Genomic DNA, 22411 nt, shown 5'->3' with positions numbered 1-22411 from the left:
CTTCGGCACAGCGCCAACTTCGCCCTACTTGGTCATGTAGGGAGAATCCATGTCGGTCAGCCCAGCCCTGTGGTGACCTGTAGCTGGCCCCAAACCCTCGTTTCCGTTATTTTTGACCCAGGTTGGCTCACCGAAAAATGATCAATAGGGATCAACCGAGGGCTAGTTGAGCAGGAGCGGATTCAAGGGAGGCCAGCTGGTAGGAAATCACAGGTAGCAGGGTATCTGGTAAAGAGAAAAGTTTTCCCTTGCTAGAATGAACCTTTGGAGGGGTCCCTTTTGATTCCATAGATGCAAGACAAGCAAATACCCAATGTGATGGGAGAAGAATGTAAAAGAACTTTTTAACGTATTATTATTTTTTGTCTACATGCTTGCCTTGAAAGTGGCTGAGAAGAAAAGTGGGTGGATACACTCAGGACTGTGCTGAGGAGTCCCCAGGGAGAAATAGGATTTAAATTGTAACCCTTTTTCCCTTTTGAATTTCAAATAGTTACTTGAACGTGTCCTGTAAACTAAGGTGCTCCAAATAAGGGCTGCTAGCTGGAGAAGACGCCAGGGACTACAAGGGGAACATCACTACAAAGAGAGTGGGAGCTTGGATAGTAACCAGAATAATCTCAAAGTCTTAAGGGAGGGCTGATTTCATATACAACTGGGACACTGTTCCTAACACTACAGCAAACCCTGGAGAAAATTAATGTGCGTTTAACCTAATAAGCTGTGTAAGGTGTAGGATGGCAATAGCTAAGCAGAAACACTGGATGAGAGATAGACAACAATTCAAAATGTACCAAAAATCCTTTATGCACAAATAAATTCATCTCAGTGTTATTTGTAATAGTGAAAAATTATAATCAATCCCTTAATAAGGAAATGGCAACGATAACCAATGGGATAACCTAGTGGAGTAAGTGCTGCTATTAAATTATGCTTATGAAAATCATAATGGAAATAAAATGATATGAACACTGCACATGACATTATAAGAAGTGAAAAATCACGGTACAAAATTGTGTATATGATTTTTTTTAAACCCTGAAAATAAACACTGGTAGAAAATATACCCAAATATTTACAATTGGTTATGTTTGAACAATTGAAATACAAATTTTCCCCACTTTGCAAATACAATAAGAACACACTACAATAAAATCAAAACACTAAAATATAAGGCCTAAAACTGACTGGACTCAGTTGCCAAAATGCCAAATTATCTTTATTTTGTTGAGATAGTTAACAATATAAAAGTTTACATTTCTTCATGGTCATATTTTTACCCAACTTTTCAAAATTCAATAGTAGAAACAGCCGAATGCCGCTACAACACAGAATAAACTGTCCTAAAAAGCAAACAAAACAGAAAACACACACAAATCCAGAATGTTAGTGCTAATGAAGGGCTAAGGGCAGCAAAGGCAATGAAATGAATATCATCTCAGATCCCTGCCAGTTTTCAATCATGAAGGTTCTTTTCCTTCTTCAATATACAAAGGGTTTCCAGAATATAGCTATAAAGGTGCTTGCTTCAGGGTAACTACAAAATTGCTTGCTCAAAGGGTAGGATGGGTAAAGAATTAGACTTTCTGAAGGTAGAAGTAAAATACAAACTAATGAACTTTATTTCATAAAATGAGTATTCCCATTTTTCCTGATTTATCACAGAAATAACAATTATGAAATGCTTTGAGTTTCTTGGAATAAATGCATAACTATATTATAACATCACAGATAAAAATAACAGCATCTTGGGGTGGCTCAGTCAGTTAAGCATGGACTCTTGATTTTGACTCAGGCCATGATCCCAAGACCATGAGATCGAACCCCGTGTTGGGCTCTGCGCTCTGCTAAAGATTCTCTCTCTTCCTCTCCTTCTGCCTCTCCCCCTGCACGTTCTCATTCTCTCTCTCAAATAAATAAATCTTAAAAAAACATAATAGCACCTTGTCATAAATTCTGGGTAAGGGCAAATGGTCTCTGGGTGTTTGTTCTTAATTGATAAAATTCATTTATCTATCTTTTAACTCAGAATCACAAAATGTTTTCCAGATCCCAGTTAAACTTGTTAAAACACTTTTTAAGTAATTATAGGAGTTCCACCGGCCTTAGTGACTCCTGAGACCAACAAATCTCACCTCTAGCCTCGTACTACTAGGAGAAAACAATCTAAACTCAAGTACCTGATTACTAACCAAAGCAAAATTCTTGGTTAAGCCCAGGTCCCTTTTCCTTGGGTGGGAGAACCATGAGCTGTGTTCTGCAACAGTGCTATCTGTGGTGAAAAACTTGTTTTTGTTTTTGTTTTACTTTCCAGGCCCTTACGGACTGATACTTTTGTAAAATACAATAAAAAGTAGTAAGTAGGAAAATGAGATGAAAAAAGAAACACACAAAATATAGCCTAGACTTTTTACTATTAGATTTAATTTAGATTAGATTTAATCAATATAAAATTACTTTGTCAAATTCCTATAAGAGTTTCTAAACTCTTACACTCTATGTACTTCTCTCACCTGTAAACAGCATCTGTAAACAAACAGCTCAAGGACTGGCACTGGTCTGTGGATCCCACTTTGGCCACCTTTCTACAGGACTGCCCAGAGTTCTCCATGCCTGTCTCATTCATCGTTCTATCCCTCGCCCCTCCAGGGGAGGCTGGCACCTAATGGGAGCTCAGAGTATTTGGTGAAGGAATGAATTGCATTGTATAAGGACTCAATAACTCCAAAAAGCATTAAAAATCATCACCTTAGCTTGACCCTTCCCCTAGAGAGCTGATAAATGGGATTTACATAGTACTTCCTACTATTCAGCCCTGAACTCTAAGGAAGTTGAACATAAAACGAAACTTTGGTAGGACCACAGAATTTTAGAGCTAAAAGGTATCTTAAGATCATCAGCACAAGCAGCTTCCAAACCTGGCAGTAAGCATAATCATGTAACTTTTTTAAAAATTTAGATTCATTGATTTAACACCAGATTTATTTGATCAGAATCTACTTGAGTAGGGTTTTGGCATCTGTATTTTAAACAAGTTCCCCAAATTATGTTAGGAAGCCACAGCCGTTCTTTGGGAAAATCTAATTCAGTTTCCTAATGTTACTGATACAATCAGAGAGAAGTCTCATGACACCTGAAGTCTTTCAATTAGAAAGTTACAGAGCTGGAATTGGAACCCGTTTCCTAATTTACTCAACAAGTTTCTGTTCTATTCTATACTTTAATTCTGAGTCTACTAATTCACAACTTAGGAGCATTTGGAGAGAGAAAGGGATCATTTCTGGAAGAAAGTATAACAATATATGATTAAAATATATAAAACATTCAGCCAATAATGTACCAATGTTTAAATGAAACCTCTTTTTAAAAATTTCTCTTTATTTTTGCTTAGTTTTGAGAAATAGCTTTAAGATGAAATAATTAATTTTATTACTGAATGAAAATCATCTTTGCTCATGAATCCCTGCCACCCAATTTCTTTTCTTTTCCTTTTTTTTTTTTTTCTTTTAAAGATTCTATTTATTTGAGAAAGAGCAAGCACGAGTCGGGGGCAGAGGCAGAGGAAGAGGGAGAAGCAGACTCCCTGCTGAGCAGGGAGCCTGATACTGGATTCAATCCCCAGACCCTGAGATCATGAGCTGAGCCGAAGGCAGATGCTTAACTGACTGAGCCACCCAGGCACCCCACTGCCAACCCAATTTCTTCATACTTAGCCAAGTGCCACATGTCTGTTAGCACTAAATAAATATATGATATTCTCAAAATCAAACTTGTGAAGAGTTATGTCATCTGTACACCTACAAGTCTCCTTGCCTATCGGCAGCACGTTAGATTTCTTCTGCCTTAGTAACACAGTAAAGGAACAGTAAAATCATTTCATCCAGGAGTCTAAGACAGACATCTAAAACTAAAGTGTCCTCATATCTTAATGATATTAGTTTGACTTGGAATGTCCACATGTCCTTGGAAAGGAAAAAAAGGCTTTCAAATAGACTTACATTCATGAAAACATCGTGAGTGTAGTTGTCAGTGTCAGCATCCCAGAAACAGCGAGCAGCCATGCTAAAAAGTCAAAGAATGAAAAATTATAAATAATATAACAAGGACCTAAACTGTATCTATTTACCATGAGCAAAACTCTTCCTAGATACTTTTTTTTTAATTTAAATTCAATTAGCCAACATATAATACATCAGTTTTTGATGCAGTGCTCAATGATTCATTAGTTGCATATAAAACCCAATGCTCATCAGATCACGCGGCCTCCTTAAGGCCCATCACCCAGTTATCCCCTCTCCCCCACCCACCTCCCTTCTGCAACCCCAGTTTGTTTTCCGGAGTCAAGAGTCTCTCGTGGTTTGTCTCCCTCTCTGATTTCTTCCCATTCAGTTTTTCCTCCTTCCCCTATTGTCCTCTGCGCTATTTCCTTGATATATTCTTATAGATCAGTGCTTCTAAATCTTTTCACAGGTTGGCACACAGAAAATCCTGTTCATACAGCAGAATATACTGGTAAACTAGAAGGGACTGGAATCATAGATGTCACTGGAGGTAACAGCCCAGGGACTCTAGCAACCCCAGACTCTGACCAGCTGCCTGACAGCTTACAAGTCAATACCTTGAGTCTTTGATATTTTGGGTGGGAAGCTGTTATAGATTACTTCAGCCAAGATATTTTTGTGTAACTTTTAGAGGAAATAATACCTAAGACTTACGACTGAAATCCTGCACAATAATATAAAAAAGTAGGTCTGGAAAGGACCTAATAGATTATTTAGTCCAACCTGATCATTTTGTCGAGCTCCAGAAAAGAAAGGGACAAACTCTGAACTAGAACTCAATCTTCTAACTAGTTCTAAACCCAGTATTCTCTCTACAGAATTGCTATGCTACCTCTGAATTCTCAAATTAGCCATTCTTTCCCCAAATCTTGAGTAAGAAAGAATGTCAGGCAAAATCAAAGCCAATTAAAAGATGGAAACAATTTATGGAGTGCCTGGCTGGCTCAGTCGGTGGAGTATGCAACTCTTGATCTTGGGGTTGTGGGTTCAAGACCCATGTTGGGTGTAGAGACTACTTAAAAACTAAATTTTTTAAATAAATAAATAAATAATGGAAACAACTTAAATGCACAGCAGTAAATGGTAGAGGAAATCATGGTATTTCATGGCAATGAAATTCTATGCAGCCATTAAAGAGATATTTACAAAACACTTATAAAAAAGTTTATAAACTTCACAAAAAATGAAAATACATTCACAATGCAATGTTAAGTGAAAAAATTACAAATGTTCTTACATTTTAATTAAATGTATGTATGAGTCATCATTAGCATTTTAAAGATGTCATGTATTTATTTTATAGAGAGAGGGAAAGCAGGAGAAGAGCAGAGGGAGAGGGACAAGCAGACTCAGTGCTGAGTGCAGAGCCCTACACGGGGCTGGATCCCAGGACCCTGAGGATCATGACCTGAGCTGAAATCAAGAGTCAGCCACTTAACTAACTGAGCCACCCAGGCGACCCTATAAAGTAGGTACTGTTACTATACCCATTTAATAAATATGGAAACTGAGTATCAGAGAAATTAAGTACACTCGTCAAGGTCAAACAAACAGTGACAAAGCTTGGCTTTGAACCTAGGCAGTTCAGCTTCAAGTTGTAGAGAGAGATGTACACGTATATCATAATGATATTGGTTCTTTTTTTTTTTTAACTTGGTTTTATGCCCAGCGTGGAGCCCAACATGGGGCTTGAACTCACAATCCTGAGATCAAGACCTGAGCTATCAAGAGTCGGACATGCCTAATTGACTGACTGAGCCACCCAGGTTCATTTTTGAAAGTGGTTTCTTTTTTTTTAAGTTCTGCATAGAAGAACTCTCCCATCCTGATATTTCACACATTAAGTCAAAAAAGTTTCACCTATTTCCAAACTGCAACAGTAACAATGTGAAATAAAATTAACCTACTCATCACCAACAAGTATTTATTTAGCAACTACTATATGTCCAAAAAGAATAAAATCTGCCTCAATCCTCAATCCCCAATTAGGTGAAAAAAATTAACACATAAGAAGAATAAGATAATGTAGAGTTGATACTAATTTATAGGTTATCAGGATTCAAAAGAATTGTAAAGCCTGTCTAGTCCAAGTCCAAGTCGTATAACATTTGAACTAAATTTGTAGAAGTGCTACGGAAGTTAGAGAATTTAGACAGGAGAAAAAGCCAAAAAACAGTTCGTGAAGGAAGTGGTCCTTAAGCTGAGTTGGACCAAGTGAAGGCAGGAATATAAAAATGTACTTAACATTGGTTGAGGGTCTATTATATATGGAGCAAAGTGCTAGGTGCAAATGATACAAAGATGCATAAAACACAATTCTTGCCTTCAAAATTCGGTCTATATTCATACCATTTGCCAATAAAAGGAACCAGGGCTCCTCAGAGAAATGACTAATAATTCCAGGCGTAGGGCTAGAAATGTGTTTAAGATAAACCTGAGACTTCTGGGCCACACCCAAAGCCTGGGCTATACAGGGACAAAAATGCTGTATTTAAGTATATATATTTGTGTCAAAAGGACTCAGAAGTATGATGGAACAGTTTGTAGCAGGCCAATGTTCCCACCAAGATTAATTAGCAAGGCTGGATAAAATGAATCCGAATGCAGCTGAAGCAAGTAAGACTAGGGTAGCCAAAATTCCAGAGAGGTGAACTGCAAGGAGGTGAGCTGATACCCTGCATCGGAATTCTCCCTGGGGCATTTGCCCAAACCAGGCACAGGATTAGAAGCTAAGAATCCAGGCTTTGCCCAGCTAGAGAACCAATTACTCAGGGAAAAAGAAACCAGCCAAGACTGCTGGCAGACTTGCACGGCTAGGGAGATAAAATTGGAGACTTGAGGGACCAAAAGGAGAAAGTAGAACTGAGCCTGTCACATGGTAGGTTTTCCCCTCAAGACATGTGCTGAATTCCGAAACTGAAAGCCAAGTATGGTAGGCAAAATGATGGCCCTCTCAGCAAATATATCTATGTCCTAATCCCCAAAACCTGTGAATATGTTACCTTATATGGCAAAAGAAATAAAAAGAGTTTTATTTTTATTTTTAAAAATTTTTTTTCAAGATTTTATTTATTTAACATAGAAAGAGAGAGAGAGCACAAGCAGGGGGAGCAGCAGGCAGAGGGAGAGAGAGAAGCAGGGAGCCCGATGTGGGGCTCAATCCCAGGACCCTGGGACCATGCCCCAAGCCGAAGGCAGATGCTTAACCAACTGAGCCACCCAGGCTCCCCTAAAAAGAGTTTTAAAATAAAAAGAGTTGGGGCGCCTGGGTGGCGCAGTCATTAAGCATCTGCTTTTGGCTCAGGGCGTGATCCCGGCGTTATGGGATCAAGCCCCACATCAGGCTCCTCTGCTATGAGCCTGCTTCTTCCTCTCCCACTCCCCCTGCTTGTGTTCCCTCTCTCGCTGGCTGTCTCTATCTCTGTCAAATAAATAAATAAAATATTTAAAAAATAAATAAAATAAATAAAATAAAAAGAGTTTTACAGATATATGATTAAGGATCCTGAGATGGGAAGAGCATCCTGGATTATCTGGGTGGGTTCAGTGTAATCACACAGTCCTTATAAAAGAAAGGAAGTGGGGAAGCAGAGAAATATCTGAAGATGCTATGCTGCTGGCTTTGAAGATGGAGGAAGGGTAAAGAATGCAGGCAATCTCTAGAAGCTGAAAGAGGCAAAGGAGTGGATTCTTCCCTACAACCTCCGGAAGGAATGCAATCCTTTTTTTTTTTTTAAGGTTTTATTTATTTATTTGACAGAGAGGGTGAGCATAAGCAGGGGAAGCAGCAGGCAGAGGGAGAAGCAGGCTCCCCGCTGAGCAGGGAGCCTGATGTGGGGCTCGATCCCAGGACCCTGGCACCATGACCTGAGCCAAAGGCAGATGCTTAATCAACTGAGCCACCAAAGCACCCCAGGAATGCAGTCCTTCTAATACTTTGATTTTAGTTGAATGAAACCCATTTTGGATTTAAGATCTCCAGAAATGTAAAATAATATTTTTATGCCACTGGGTTTGTGATAATTTTTTGAAGTTTATTTACTTATTTATTTATTGTCATCTCTACACTAATGTGAGGCTCAAACTCATAATCCTGAGATCAAGAGTCGCACTCTTCCAACTGAACCAACTAGGTGCTCGTGATAATTTTTACAGCAGCAATAGGAAAGCAATACACTAAGGAAAAAATGTTGAAGGAAAGAGTAGTTTTATACTGAGGAAACAAGTATAAAACTTGGTACCTGATGGGGGTGGGGTCTCAGTGAAAGTTCCAGGGTCTTAGTTGAAAGATCTGGAGGGCTACATTCAAGAAAGGAGGGTGAACTGAAGGTAGAGGGAGCATCAAATCAAAATTGCCCCCTAACCTCAACTCCGCTTAGTACCCAATTGGATTAAGGTGAGCAGCCCATAGTCCACCTGAATGGAAAAGGAAAGAGTAAAACTCTCTCTGGAAGACAGTAATATTATCTGGAGGGTCTACAATTTTGGGACACAATGTCCAAGATTTAAACCAGGCCTGCTGAGAGATAGAGTCACATAAGGGATTAGCAAGAAAAAAAAAATCAATGGAAACAGAATCAAACATGAGCCAGATACGAGAATAAGCAGACAACGACTATGAAATAACTGCTATGACCAAAATGTAAAAAAGGAGGAGAGAGGGAGGATGAAGAACATAGATAAAAAGTAATTTCACTGGCCTCCCTGACTGGTAATGCAGCATGCACGGTGCTACAGGTTGGTGGTCAGAGCTGTGACCACAGCATTTGTGAAATGCACAAAAGTGCAAAGACTGAAGAAGAGGAACATGGGAACACTCTGGATTAATCAAATTACAGGGGCCTCCCAGGAACACGGCTTGAAGTACCCAGCATTCACTGTCAATTTAGTTAAGTGCCAGGTGGAGCTCAACAGTAAAGTACTTGTGGATCTAGCCATCTGTGAACCAAAGACTTTTAAGTCTTTGGCTGCTTTGGCCAAAAGGAGGTGACAGGAAGGATTTGCTGCTGCCTTGGGCCATAGGAAGGAGCCTGAAAGCATATTTTCCAGAGGAGTGCAGTATCACTGAGGGCAATTCCAGCACTGCCTGCCCTTTGCAGCTGAGTGTTTTAGGAAAAGGCTTTTCCCCCTGATGATCACACTAACTAAAATAGGGGCTAAAAACTACTCGTCAATAGTATGTAAGTTTGATCAGCAATTGTCTTGATTTACATTTTAGTAACAGACATGAAAGAAAGGCCCTTTCCTCCCTCATCGGGACAGATTCAGAAATCTCTTACACAGGGGCGCCTGGATGGCTCAGTCGTTAAGTGTCTGCCTTCAGCTGGGGTCATGGTCCCAGGGTCCTGGGATCGAGCCCCGCATCGGGCTACCTGCTCTGCTGGGAGCCTGCTTCTTCCTCTCCCACTCCCCCTGCTTGTGTTCCCTCTCTCGCTGGCTGTCTCTCTTTCTGTCAAATAAATAAATAAATAAAATCTTAAAAAAAAAAAAAAGAAATCTCTTACACAAATTCTTCAAATAAAGCTCATGTCTGGGTGCCTGGGTGCCTCAGTTGATTTCACTAGAGAATTAGAATGAATAAAAAAGAATTAAATGGATATTCTAGACCTGAAAAACATAATAACTGATATTAAGAATTCAGTTAGTGGATTGAATAACAGATTAGACACAACAGAAAAGAGAATTAGTCAACTGAAAGGTCAATGGAAAAATGCCCAAAAGGAAGCACAGAGAGAAAAAATAAAAACTCAGAGAAGAGCATAAGAGACATGTGGAATATAGTAAAAAGAGCATCTCAATCCAAATACAGGTAATTGGAGTCCAAAAAGAACAACAGCAAAAAGAGAGGAAGCAATATTTAGAAAGTTAAGGGGCACACCTAGTGCCCAGATGTTAGTTTCTAATGCCATTCTCCAATAAAATGAACGAGAGCTCTTTGGAAAAATGGCTAATTATAGGGCTGGGGTTGGGAACAAATAAGATGAAGCATCTTATAGTGCCAGAAAGTAAGGAAGTGCTCAAAAAAAACCCACAATATGGGCACCTGGGTGGCTCAGTTGGTTAAGTGTCTGACTCCTGATTTCGGCTCAGGTCATGATCTTGGGGTCATGAAATTTAAGAGATGTATCAATTAAATGCAGCATGTGGCCTTTATCTGGATCCTTCTCTGAACAAATTGTAAAAAAAAAATATAAACACATAAATACATACACACAAATACACATATATACACATATACAGTTGATCCTTGAACAACTTGACTTTGAACTCTACAGGTCCACTTATGTGCCGATGTTTTTTCAATAAACACAGTACTGTAAATATCTTTTCTTTATGATTTTTAAAATAACATTTAATAACATTTTCTTTTCACTAGCTTACTTTATTGTAAGAATACAGTATATAATACCTATATGAAATATGTCTTAGGGGCGCCTGGGTGGCACAGCGGTTAAGCATCTGCCTTCAGCTCAGGGCGTGATCCCGGCGATCTGGGATCGAGCCCCACATCAGGCTCTTCCGCTATGAGCCTGCTTCTTCCTCTCCCACTCCCCCTGCTTGTGTTCCCTCTCTCGCTGGCTGTCTCTATCTCTGTCGAATAAATAAATAAAATCTTTAAAAAAAAAAAAGAAATATGTCTTAATTGACTGTTCATGTTATCAGTAAGGCTTCTAGTCAACAGAGGGCTATTAATAGCTAAGTTTTTGGAGAGTCAAAGCGATATGCATATATAAAAAGTTATTTTTGACTGTGCAGGGGTTGGCACCCCTAACCTCCACATTGTGCACAAGAGTCAACTATATATGAGACAGCTGGGGACATCCAAACACTAACTGAATATTATATAATATTAAGGATTGACAATATTTTAGATGTGATGATATACTATTATGTTAAAAAGGGTCCTTATATTTTAGAGATATTATACACTGCTGTATTTACAAATGAAATGGTATGATGACTGGAATTTGCTTCAAAATAATCTGGTGGGACAGGGAGAATAGATACGGGTATAAATAAAACAACACCCGAAGGTGCTGATAAACTTTGAAGCTAAGTAATAGAAAAATGGGAGTTCCTTAGTCCCTGTAGTTTTGTACATGTTTGAAATTTTAGATGACAAAAGTTTTTAAAAAGGAGGGGGCAGTGGTTTTGAACGCTATGCTTTAGAGTTTGGCCTTATCACATTTAACAAAGGGAATCATAACCAGCTTAAGGAGTTTATATTTGACAGGGTTTAAAATACACTCTAAAGAGTTTATGGAAGAGGTGTGCTTCTGAAAGACTGGTCTAGTATACAAATGAATTGTAGAGGAGAGAGACCAGAGTCTGGCAATGCTGATAAGGGGCTGCTAAGTACGCCTGGCAGCCAGATCACAGCGCACGTGGTGGGAAAGAGTAACGGCTCAATACGACAGAAGAGGACTTCGAGTTTTTAAGCCAGAGTTAATAGAACCTTTGTAATACTGTGAAAGACAGAGAAATTAAAATGGCAGGCTGACTGAAGAAGAAGGGAGAAGAAATTTGCAACTGTATTTGAACATGTTGAATCTGGGGTGATAGAGTAGTAAAGTATTTCTTTACGTCTTTGAGGTGAGAAAATCTGAAGCCTTTTGACCAAATGGGAGGGGGCACCACGGTGAGGAGGACTGTGCCAGACGTCAGAAGGCTAGGCTCTACTTATCTGACACCAGCCAGATACAGAATTTGGAGCAAATCATACTGATCCTCGAAAGTGTCATCCATATATTAAGGGGAGTGGACACTAGAAAATGTCTATAGTCCCTTCCAAATCTAACATTTTATAGTAAAAATTCTCAGTGATACTATGTACAATGTATTTGTAAAATTCGTTCAACAAATACTTTAATACTTCCTTACCAAATATTATATACTCAGTACTGCTTGCAAAGGGAAACAGGAGACTAACACTTGGGCATAGGAAAAGACAGAAAATACACATTTTGAACTCTCCAATACATGGGCGACAGCTGGAGGTCATGAGAATGAATGAGCTCATTGAGAAAGCACTGAGAAGAGCAGAAGAAAAAGAATTGAGCCTTGAAGAAAGCTCACAGCTTTGGCAATGCAGGGGAGAAAGAGGAACCAGGGAAGGAAAGAGTTAGAAAAACAGAAGAGAAACAAGTTAGATAAGGGACATCAGGGCCAAAATAAACTGGAATGAATATTAAGAAATAGAAGCCCAAGAGGCGCCTGCGTGGCTCAGTTGGGTAAGCGTCTGACTTCGGCTCAGGTCATGATCCCAGGGTCCTGGGATGGAGCCCCCGCATCAGGCTCCCTGCTCAGCGGGGAGTCTGCTTCTTCCTCTGCCCCTTCCCCTGCTCATGCTTGCCGCACGTGCGCGCGCACACGCTCTCTCTCTGAAATGGGTAAATATTTTTAAAAATTATTTAAAGGGGAGCCTAGGTGGCGCAGTCGTTAAGCGTCTGCCTTCGGCTCAGGCTGTGATCCCGGCGTTCTAGGATTGAGCCCCGCATCAGGCTCCTCCACTGGGAGCCTGCTTCTTCCTCTCCCATTCCCACTGCTTGTGTTCCCTCTCTACCTGGCTGTCTCTCTCTCTGTCAAATAAATAAAAAAAATCTTTTAAAAAATTATTTAAAAAAAAGAAATAGAAGCCCAGGCCAAAAACAAGAGCTAAGAAAGAACTACTCCATATGCTAATAAGGAGGTCTCAGACAATTTTAAAGAAATTAATTTGGAATGATAGGAACAAAAACCAGGCAAGAAGGTATTTAGGAAGGAAAAAAAAAAAAAGAAGGACTTGAGGAAGAAACATATATACATACTGCCATACTCTACTTAGGAGCACATATACATAAACCCTAAAAGACCTACTGGCCTACGGATACTACGAAAAGTGAGTTACATTGCGGAGCTCACCCACACTGTCAACCACTCTGTTCAGTGCCAGGGTCTTTTTGGTTCACAGCTGCATTTTGTTATACTGTCCTTTCCTCTCACTCTTACAGAGACACAATCTTACTGAATTGTCAGGAGGATGAATACTTAATAAAAAACACTTCAGAATAAAAACAAGAAGGAAAAACCAACTACTCACAATACTCCTTCACCTCTTTGTTCTCCAATCACTACTTGTACCACCACTTTATATCGGTCAAATCCCATTTCTAGAAAGAAAAATAAGAAAGTTATCTATAAGTGAAAGTGGTAAAGTTATTTAATGAAGGTAAATTTGCCTAGAAATGGCCATAGGCATTCAGTCCACAAGGACTGGCTGAGTAGGATGATAAGCTTGGGAGTCAGAAAGACTTGAGGACAAATCTTACTTTGGTAAATAAGTCAGTCAGCCTGCCAAGTGTGTAAGCTTAAACAAGCTGTTCACCCTTTCAGGTTAAGTCTTCCTCCTCTGTTAAATAGGAATATTATAACCTACCTCCTGGGGGATGTTGTGAGGTGAGATGAGATAAGATATAGTACATTGACCTTAAAAACAAAACTGAAAGTTATTTTACCAGCAAAAAAATGGGTTTTTCAGGAAGGGCAGAGAATTATAATTCAGGACATGAAAGCTATAGCAAAACCATAGGCAAGTCCAGAGAACAAAGAAGAAGCTGGTTCTTTTATAGAAGAGAGGAGGAGGTTAGGAGGGCTGTTATAAACAAAAAGTCCCTTGAAGTAAACCAGGAGTGGGAAATGTAGTGGCTTTTCACTGCTGGAATTGTGACAGTCTCTCATTGGCAGGGCTGTTGCTGGACAAGAAGAAAATCTCTCTTCCTCCTGCTGGGGTTGTAAAAGTATAGGCTTCTTCCTGTTGAGCTGATAAGGAGTGGAACGGTACTAGAGCTCCCCCTTCTGGCCTCCCAACTCCATTTTAGTGAGGTTTCCCTTTCTTTTCACAAGTAATACATAAAGCTCTAGAACAGTACTGATGATACATACTAGTTTCTCAATAGATCTCGGCTCCCTTCCTTTGTCTCCTACTGTAAGTCAGGTACTGGTAGGTCCTCAAAACACAGGGATAATTAAGACACTCTTCTTGGGACGCCTGGTGGCTTAGTCGGTTGAGCGTCTGCCTTCTGCTCAGGTAATGATCCCAGCGTCCCAGGATCGAGCCCATCGGGCTCCTTGCTTGGCGGGGAGTCTGCTTCTCCCTCTGCCTGCCACTCCCCCTGCTTGTGCTCTCTCTCTCTCTCTAACAAATAAATATAGTAAAAAAAAAAAAAAAAAAGATAATCTTCTTGCCTTAAAGAGCACAGAGTAGTTGGGAAGGCAAACATGAAGAATAAAATGAACAAACAACATATTAATAATTCCAAGCAGGGGCGCCTGGGTGGCGCAGTCGTTAAGCGTCTGCCTTCGGCTCAGGGTGTGATCCCGGCGATCTAGGATCGAGTCCCACATCGGGCTCCTCTGCTGGGAGCCTGCTTCTTCCTCTCCCTCTCCCCTGCTGTGTTCCCTCTCTCGCTGGCTGTCTCTCTGTCAAATAAATAAATAAATTCTTAAAAAAAATAATAATTCCAAGCAGAGCTGCAGCTCCTTCCCTTGTCTAGACAGTGGGGAAGGGATGACCAGAAGAGACTTCTTGGAGGATGAGATAAATGAGCTAAGTCTTGAAAGACAAGTAGGAATTTACCAGGCAGACAATGTCTCCATTCTATGGAGAGGGAATAGCATGTGCAAAAGCACAGAGTATGGGGTATTTAGAAAACTGTAAGCTGTTCAGTAAGGGAGAAAAGAAAACCACAACTTAAGATTCTGGAGTATAATGCTGTGGCCCAGCACAATTCTGCTGCTTCCCCAGAAACTATACTGCTAAAGCAGCAAAATCCTGAAAATTCTCACTAACACCAAATCTGGAGAGAAGAAAACTGAATGGGTATCTGTATCTTCCCCCTATTCTAACCAAGGAATAGTGGAAACAGTTGGATGGGGATTAAAAAAAAAAAAAAGGAAAGGAAATGGACAAAATTGAAACATAGCCAACTCTCTTTGATCAAAATTAAGGTTCCAGGATTATATAGTAAATTAGGCAAACAATCTGAAGACTACAGGTCCCCTCCCAGGTGAGACATGAACCTTAATTCAGGATACTTCACAAAATCTCAGGAGACAGAGCCCAAAACACTGCACACAGCTCCGCAGAGCTTCCTCTTTCTCCTACCCATTTCTCTTCATCCTTTTCTGATACCTATGCGGCTAGACTATTAAATACCCAGCCCTTCAATCGTAGTTCTGAGGGAAAAAATAAAATAATCTCAGATATGGTGGGAGAGTACAAAAGAAATCACCCACACCATGTTGGATCATTTATAAAAAGAGCAAATGAAAAACCTGAAAACCACACCACATCAGAGTAAAATGGAAAGAAGAGTGGGAATATGCAATAATGCAGCAAGAAAAACAAAAGAATAACAGGAAACACAAAACAAAATACTGCTTAAAAGACAAAAACAAAAACAAACAAACAAAACCCTCAACCTAGGAGATAATATAAACCAAGGAACAAAGAGAAATTCTTCACAATTGATTCACAGTATATAACATAAGCTCATAAATTCAAAAAATAAGAACTCAATCAGATTATATTCAACAGAAAGATGAAAAGGAAGATCACACCCCTAAGAAACAAACTGAATATTCACACAATATCAGTACAGACCTAAAAAATTAAAAATGGCAAGGAACAGAACAGACACAAATGAAAATTGAATTACTGGCTTAAGATAATCACAAGTAAATATCAAAGGAAAGGGAAGAAAGTATGGCACAGAAAAGCTAATAGATATGGAAGATAAAGATGATTCAACATATCAGTATGCTGTCCTAAAGAAGAGAACCTAACAAATGGAACAGGAAATGTTTTCAGAGATACAAGAAAATTTTCCTGATATGGAAAAAATAAAATCCACAAATTGAAAGATATAAACTGCTAACTATCAAGCGGTATTCTAAAAAAGCTATTGAGCATCAAGGCTAAGGATGGGATCAGGTGGCTTTAGATTTCTCTACAGTAACAGTCAATGCCAGAAGACAACGAAACAAAGTCTACAAGATTCTCACGAAAATAAGTTACCACCTCAAAATATTATATTCATCCAAAAGATATTCTGGTTTAAAGGCAAAATGCAGACATCCTCAAACATGAGAGAACCCAGAGAATGTAGCATTTCTGAGCCTTTCCTAAAAACTTACAACAAAATCTCATCAGGTAAGAACCAAACCAAAATAAAGAACTCGGCAGTGCAAATGGCATGATAAATGGACTAAACAGTGAGCAATCATTCCATTTAAATATAGAATGAATGCAAAAAAATATATATATGTATATCTACAGAATGAATGCTATACCACTATGTGAAACAGGTCTATAGTACCCAATTGTAATTAAGGTATTTATTTATATGTATATAAACATAGAAAAGAGGTCTGATATGATGTTCACCTAATATTAATGATTATCATTAAATACTGATATTGATATGCGGTGGTGGCATTTGGCATGATTTTCTAATTTTATTTATTTTTCTACATTGTTTAAATGTATTTATAATGGACATGTATCTTTTTCACAATAATTTTAACAGTGAATTTTCAATAAGAAGTAAAAATCGGGGCACCTGGGTAGCTCAGTCAGTTAAGTGTCTGCCTTCGGCTCAGGTCATGATCTCAGGGTCCTGGGATCAAGCCCGAGTCGGGCTCCCTACTCAGTGAGGAGTCTGCTTTTCCCTCTCCCTCTGCCCACCTCCCCACTCATGTGCTCTCTCTCTCTCTTTCTCACAAATAAATAAAAAATCTTTTTAAAAAAGTAAAAAATAAAAATAGTAAAAAAGTAAAAATAAAAAAAATAAAAATTAACAGTAGTTAATTCTGGGTGATAGAAATACACAGAATTGCTATTTTCTTCTTTGTACTCTTGTATATTTTTTAATTTCTAAAAATTAAAATAAATTAAGAAAAAGAAAAAAGTACACCAAAACATTAAACAGTAACTACCTGTGGGTAATGGAATTTTATATAATTTAAAAAACTTAAATGTGTACTTTTCTAGATGGTCTAGGTTAGTACAATGAAAATGTATTACTGTTACATAGACATTTTCTTCTCTCCAAAAAATGTTCTATTTTTAAAAAGGTAGATAGGACTTTTCAGATGGTATAACATTATTAACAAAAGAGGGGCACCTGGGTGGTGCAGTCGGTTAAGCATCTGACTCTTGGTTTCAGTTCAGGTCACAATCTCACGGTCATGAGATCCAGCCCCACCTCCAGGTCCACACTCAGCACGGAGTCAGCTTAAAGACTCTCTCCCTCTCCCTCTGCCCCCTCCCCGCCCCTGGCGCATGCACACACACTTTCTTTCTCTCTCTCTCTCAAATAAATAAATCTTTCAAAAAGAGAGAGAGACAGAGACAAAGAGAACAGGGACAAAAAGCATGAGGTGTGTTCTATAGATGTAGAGAGCTTAGCTAGAGTGGAGAGTTGAGTCTGGTGACTAGTCAAGGACTCAACAGGAGAGATGGGCTGAGATCAGACAGTGAGGGTATGAATGACAGGCTAAGAAATATATACGTTGGTAAGAAAAACAACCAAGAAAGATGGGAGAAAGGAGTCCTTGTAACTTCTGGTCTTTCCCATACTGGAATTTCTCAGATAGTGCATGCATACAATGTTTTATTTCATATCTTTAACTTTCCCACTATCTGCAAAAACCCACATGAGTAAAATTTACCAAATAATTGAGAAGACTAGACATTGAAGAAAAATTGTGTTTAAAAGGATCCACAGCTTACGCCCATTGTTTAAAGACAGGGAAGGAGACAAAGGAATAAAATTTAATGTTTGAAGGGAACATATTTCCAATTATCACCACAATTACCTTTTAATTTGTCTTTAATGGTTTCTGATAAACGTTTTGTGAGCTGAGGCATTTCTTCTGGTGAGTACTCGGCATTTGCCAGCTCCTCCTTAAGCACGGCATGGATACATTCTTTAACCACAGAGGGTCTGAACCTAAATGAAACCGTTTGAAACATCTAATTGGTAACTCCAAAACTTGAGTTTACCCTCACAGCCCAACTGCCCCCAACCTTTTGTCACTAGAACAATTTAATTCTTTTTCATACTTTTTATTATAAAAGTGACATACACAACTTAAGAAAACAAGTCATATTCCTGATTTATACCTACAGCCTGGACCTTTCCCCTGAACTTCCGACCACATATTCCAACACGTATTCCATCTGGATGTCTAATGGACAACTAAAGTTCATACAGCCAACACTGAGCTCCGGGCTGCCTCCTCTCTTCAAAACTCTATCAGTCGATGGTAACTCCATTCTTCCAGTTGCTCAAGCTAAAAACCTTGAGGTCAGTCTTGCTGACTTTCTCTCTCACAAACCACATCCTGATTCATGAGCAAATTTTATCAGTTCTACCTTCAGAATAATCTAAAATTCAATCACTCTCACCACCCCACTGCCACCAGCTTGCTCCAAGCTACCATTACCTCCTGCCTGGATTACAATGGCTCCACTCAAGTCTCTCTGCCTCTGCCTTTGCCCCCATATCCTGTGGAACATAGCAACTAGACTGGTCCTGTTAAAATATATGTTGGATCATGGCACTCCTCTATTCAAAATATCCCAAATGCCTGGGGCACTTGGGTGGCTCAGTCAGTTAAGCATCTGTCTGCCTTCAGCTCAGGTCATGATCTCAGGGTCCTGGGATTGAGACCCACGTCAGGCTCCCTGCTCAGCAGGGAATCTGCTTCTCTCTCTTCCTCTGCTCCTCCCCCTGCTCGTGCACACTCTCTCTCTCTCAAATAAATACATTAGATCTTAAAAAAAAAAAAATCCCAAATGCTTCCCACTTCACTCAGAGTAAAAGCAACATCCTAACTGTGACTTGCACAGCCCCATATGACCTACCCCATCAAACACTCTGACCTTTCTAGTACTTTCCTGCTAGTTCTCTCCACTCCAGTCACACTGGTCTTCCCTATGTTCTTTGACCACACCAGGCATGACCTCAGGGCTTCTGCACTTGCTGTTAACCTCTGCCTGAAATTCGAGTCTCATTCTAAATGCATAGCTATCTCCCTCACTACTTTCAAGTCTTTATTCAAAAGTCACTTTCCCTAGCCACCTTCTCTAAAACTTCAAATTGCCCTCCTACCACATCACCTTATATCTCACTTCCTGGTACTCATTACTATCTCATACATTATATAGTTCACTTACGTATTTATCCTATTTGTTGTCCTTTTGCCCAGCTGGAACATAAGCTCCATGAGGGCAGGGATTTCTATCTGCTTTGTTCACTGTTACCTCCCCATTTCTTAGAATAGCACCCAGGGCGCCTGGGTGGCTCAGTCGTTAAGCATCTGCCTTCTGCTCAGGTCATGATCCCAGGGGGCTGGGATCGAGCCCCGCATCTGGCTCCCTGCTCAGCGGGAAGCCTGCTTCTCCCTCTCCCACTCCCCCTGCTTGTGTTCCCTCTCTCACTGTCTCTCTCTGTCAAATAAATAAATAAAATCTTAAAAAAAAAAAAAGAACAGCACCCGGCACATAGTATACAATAAATACTTTTGGAAGGAATAGATTATTGAATAAATGAAGACAGAGAAAAAAATCGCCCTTGATTTCACCACCCTAAAACACATTCACATTTTAGTTGTATTTATCATATATTACAACACGAGGTTCATTTTCTGGACTATATATTCTATCAGTTGATTTGTCTATTATGTGCCAAGTGACCAGAATGTTTTAGGTTTTCAGCTTATAATGCGGTATAACATTTGGTAGCCCTAGTGGTCCCTTATTGGGGGGGGGGGGGTGTTCCTTTTTTTAATTTAAATTCTGAAGCAACCCTTATTACTTTTAACAGTGTTTTCTTTGCTCTCTTGCCTGGTTATTCTCACAGATGAACTTTAGAATCATTGACAAATTTCCAAGATTTGATCTGTTCTAAAAGGGGTTTTCCTATTAACAAATATACTATATCTGGCTCTTCCACTTAAGCCTTTCTCATTTTCAGTGAAATGTCAAGTTTTATTCAAACAAATCACAAATAATCTCATAGGATTATTCCTTCATAATATGTTAATTTTGTTCTGCTTTTGTTCTCTTTTACAACAGAAATGCAGGCGAATGGCATTCTATGCATTTAGAAACTTTTACCATGATAACTGAACATACCTTTTTTTATGTCCATTCTACCCACCAAAAAAAAAGTACTGCATGAAATTTTTTTTATCACATTATAACCAAAGTCCCTGGCTTCCAGTATTTGCCAAGCATTTGATTCAGTAGTCTGGTTTCAAGCAACAGAGGGGCTCTGTTTTTTTTAATTTAATTTTTTATCTTGTGAAAATGAACTGAGTGATGGGCCCTAGAGCCCTAGCGGACTGTCCTCTGCACTAGACTGTGTACTTTAATTCTGGGAAGGTATCACGGTGGTGGGCCAAGAACATCAGATGATACCTGGGTAAGACTTCGTATGCATACAGGTCCCGTTCCCTGCAGAGGAGTAAGCGTATTCTGGCACACGTACGCACACAGTAACCCTCGAAATGGCTGAATGGCATTCGATGCAAAGCGCTTCTTTACTGCTCTTCTCTCTATTCCACCCATCTCCTTTCCTCTGCCCACGTCCAGGGTCTCCTAGGGCCAACCATTCCCACTGTGCTAGCCTTAGGCGCTCCCGGCGCCCTAACACTGCAACTGCAGGTCGGGTCCTCAGCTGCGCAGAGCAGCTGGAAGCTCAAGAAAGATAGCGTCCCACCCTCCTGGCTTGCCCCTTCTTCTCCAGCCCCGGCCCGCCCCCTCCCTGGCTCGCCCCTACGTCCCCAGACCAGCCCCACCCTCCTTCCCTCCCTGCTCCACTCCACCCGGTACCTTCCTCTGTCCCCCAGCCCGCTCCACCCTCTCCAGCCCCGCTCCGCCCCTCCCTCCCTCCCTCCCCCAGCCCACCTCCTTCACCATTCCCACCCTGCGTCCCCAGCCCAGCCCCGCCCCTCCTTCTTCAGTCCCGCCCCGCCCACCCCGCGGGTCCCCGCGCACTTTCCCGATGCCCGGGCTTCCAGGCGATCTCTGCCTGCCTGACCCAGCAGCTCGTAGGACGCCCCCCCCACACACACACAACCCATCCGTTACCCGCCTTTGCTGGAAAATGGGCCGCAGAATGTAGGTATTCTCGGACTCCCCTGCGTTCTTCTCAGTCTCAGGCAACCCGTCGGCTGTGCCCATAGGGAAGGACGCAGGGGTGGACGAGGTCATGGCTAGGGCTTCTTGGCTTAGTGTATCGCGATGAAGGCCTGGCGGGTTGCGGCAGGGAGCTGGGAAACCGTCGCCCGGGCAACAGGGCCTCCCTGGGCCCAGATGTGACGCGGCTGCGCGCTCCCTGCAGAGCGGCCCTCCAGCGCGCCTGCGCACTGGCTTCTGGGCGGGAACTGGTCGAGCGACAGCTACCGTAACTTCGGCCTAAGGCTAGTATAGCCCTACACGAATTCCAAAGCACTTTAAAGCGAGTCAGGTTTTATTAACCGCGCCACAATTTTAGGAAATTTACGCGGAACCTAAGGCCAGTAGAGGTCCAAGCATATAAGGCTATTGAGTAGCGGAGCCCTGACTCTAAATAAAGGGTCTTCACGCTGTAGCCTGTGGGCAAGTGCAGCCTTCATTTCTTTATGCACTTTTGAACGGGTTTTATATTTTTAAATGATCGAAAAAAATCAAAAGATTAATTCATAAACCTACACATGAAATTAAAATTTCAGTATCCGTGAAGTTCTCATGTAACATAGCTATGCTCACTTGCACATTGTGTGGCCACTTTTGCGCTGTTATTGGTAGAATTTAGCAATTGCAGCAGAACCATATGGCCCTTCAAGTCTAAACTTTGATCTGACCCTTTACAGAAAAAGTTCTCAGTGCCCTGCTCTAGTCTATAACTGCAAACCCGCAGTTCCCCCAGCCTCACCTACACCCCTGGATCCAGTGCAAAATTCAGAAAGGAGCAGATTTCAGACGTATTCCCCACCAGTTTCTGGTCCTGCTTTTGAAAACCGTATTATCCTGTACTCTACCAGCTTCAAAACGTAGGGAAAGGGGCGCCTGGGTGGCTCGGTCAGTTAAGTGTCTGCCTTCTGCTCAGGTCATGATTCCAGGGTCCTGGAATCCAGCCCCTCATCCAGCACCCTGCTCAGTGGGGAGTCCACTTCTCCCTCTCCCTCTGCCCCTCACCTCGCTTGTGCTCTCTCTCTCTCTTGCTCACTCACACACTCTCTCTCAATAAATAAATAAGATCTTTAAAAAAAAAAACAGGAAAAGAAATTCCCCCAATATCCATCCAGGCTTCCTATTGGTT

General features: G+C 40.7%; 1 protein-coding gene across 4 annotated transcripts; it reads right to left on the bottom strand.

Annotated features, from left to right (window-relative positions):
* Positions 1-60: 60 nt before the first annotated feature.
* DYNLT2B (dynein light chain Tctex-type 2B) lies at positions 61-21464 on the bottom strand. Of its 4 annotated transcripts, none has more exons than XM_057306556.1 (5): positions 21203-21464; positions 17919-18052; positions 13141-13210; positions 3999-4062; positions 61-225 (listed from the first exon to the last, which is right to left on the bottom strand). In XM_057306556.1, the coding sequence occupies exons 1-5, from the start codon at positions 21319-21321 to the stop codon at positions 208-210; spliced, it is 405 nt and encodes a 134-aa protein (XP_057162539.1). In that variant the 5' UTR covers positions 21322-21464; the 3' UTR covers positions 61-207. The 4 variants fall into 4 exon arrangements, with proteins under 4 accessions (XP_057162539.1, XP_026351507.1, XP_057162538.1 ...); XM_026495722.4 differs by lacking the exon at positions 61-225 and adding an exon at positions 1198-1343; XM_048214947.2 differs by lacking the exon at positions 61-225 and adding an exon at positions 1357-2662.
* Between the last annotated feature and the right edge of the window lie 947 nt (positions 21465-22411).

This window comes from Ursus arctos, unplaced genomic scaffold, assembly GCF_023065955.2.
Source record: "Ursus arctos isolate Adak ecotype North America unplaced genomic scaffold, UrsArc2.0 scaffold_4, whole genome shotgun sequence".
Taxonomy (NCBI): domain Eukaryota; kingdom Metazoa; phylum Chordata; class Mammalia; order Carnivora; family Ursidae; genus Ursus; species Ursus arctos.
The sequence above is the reverse complement of the archived record's forward strand: the minus strand, read 5'-3'. Positions and strand labels throughout refer to the sequence as shown.

Coding starts and splice junctions, on each gene's coding strand:
- DYNLT2B (XM_057306555.1), bottom strand. CDS start 21,321: ATGACCTCGTCCACCCCTGCGTCCTTCCCTATGGGCACAGCCGACGGG. Junction 18,053..21,202: donor CGGCCCATTTTCCAGCAAAG/GCGGGTAACGGA, acceptor GGTTTCATTTAG/GTTCAGACCCTCTGTGGTTA. Junction 13,211..17,918: donor CATTAAAGACAAATTAAAAG/GTAATTGTGGTG, acceptor TTTTCTTTCTAG/AAATGGGATTTGACCGATAT.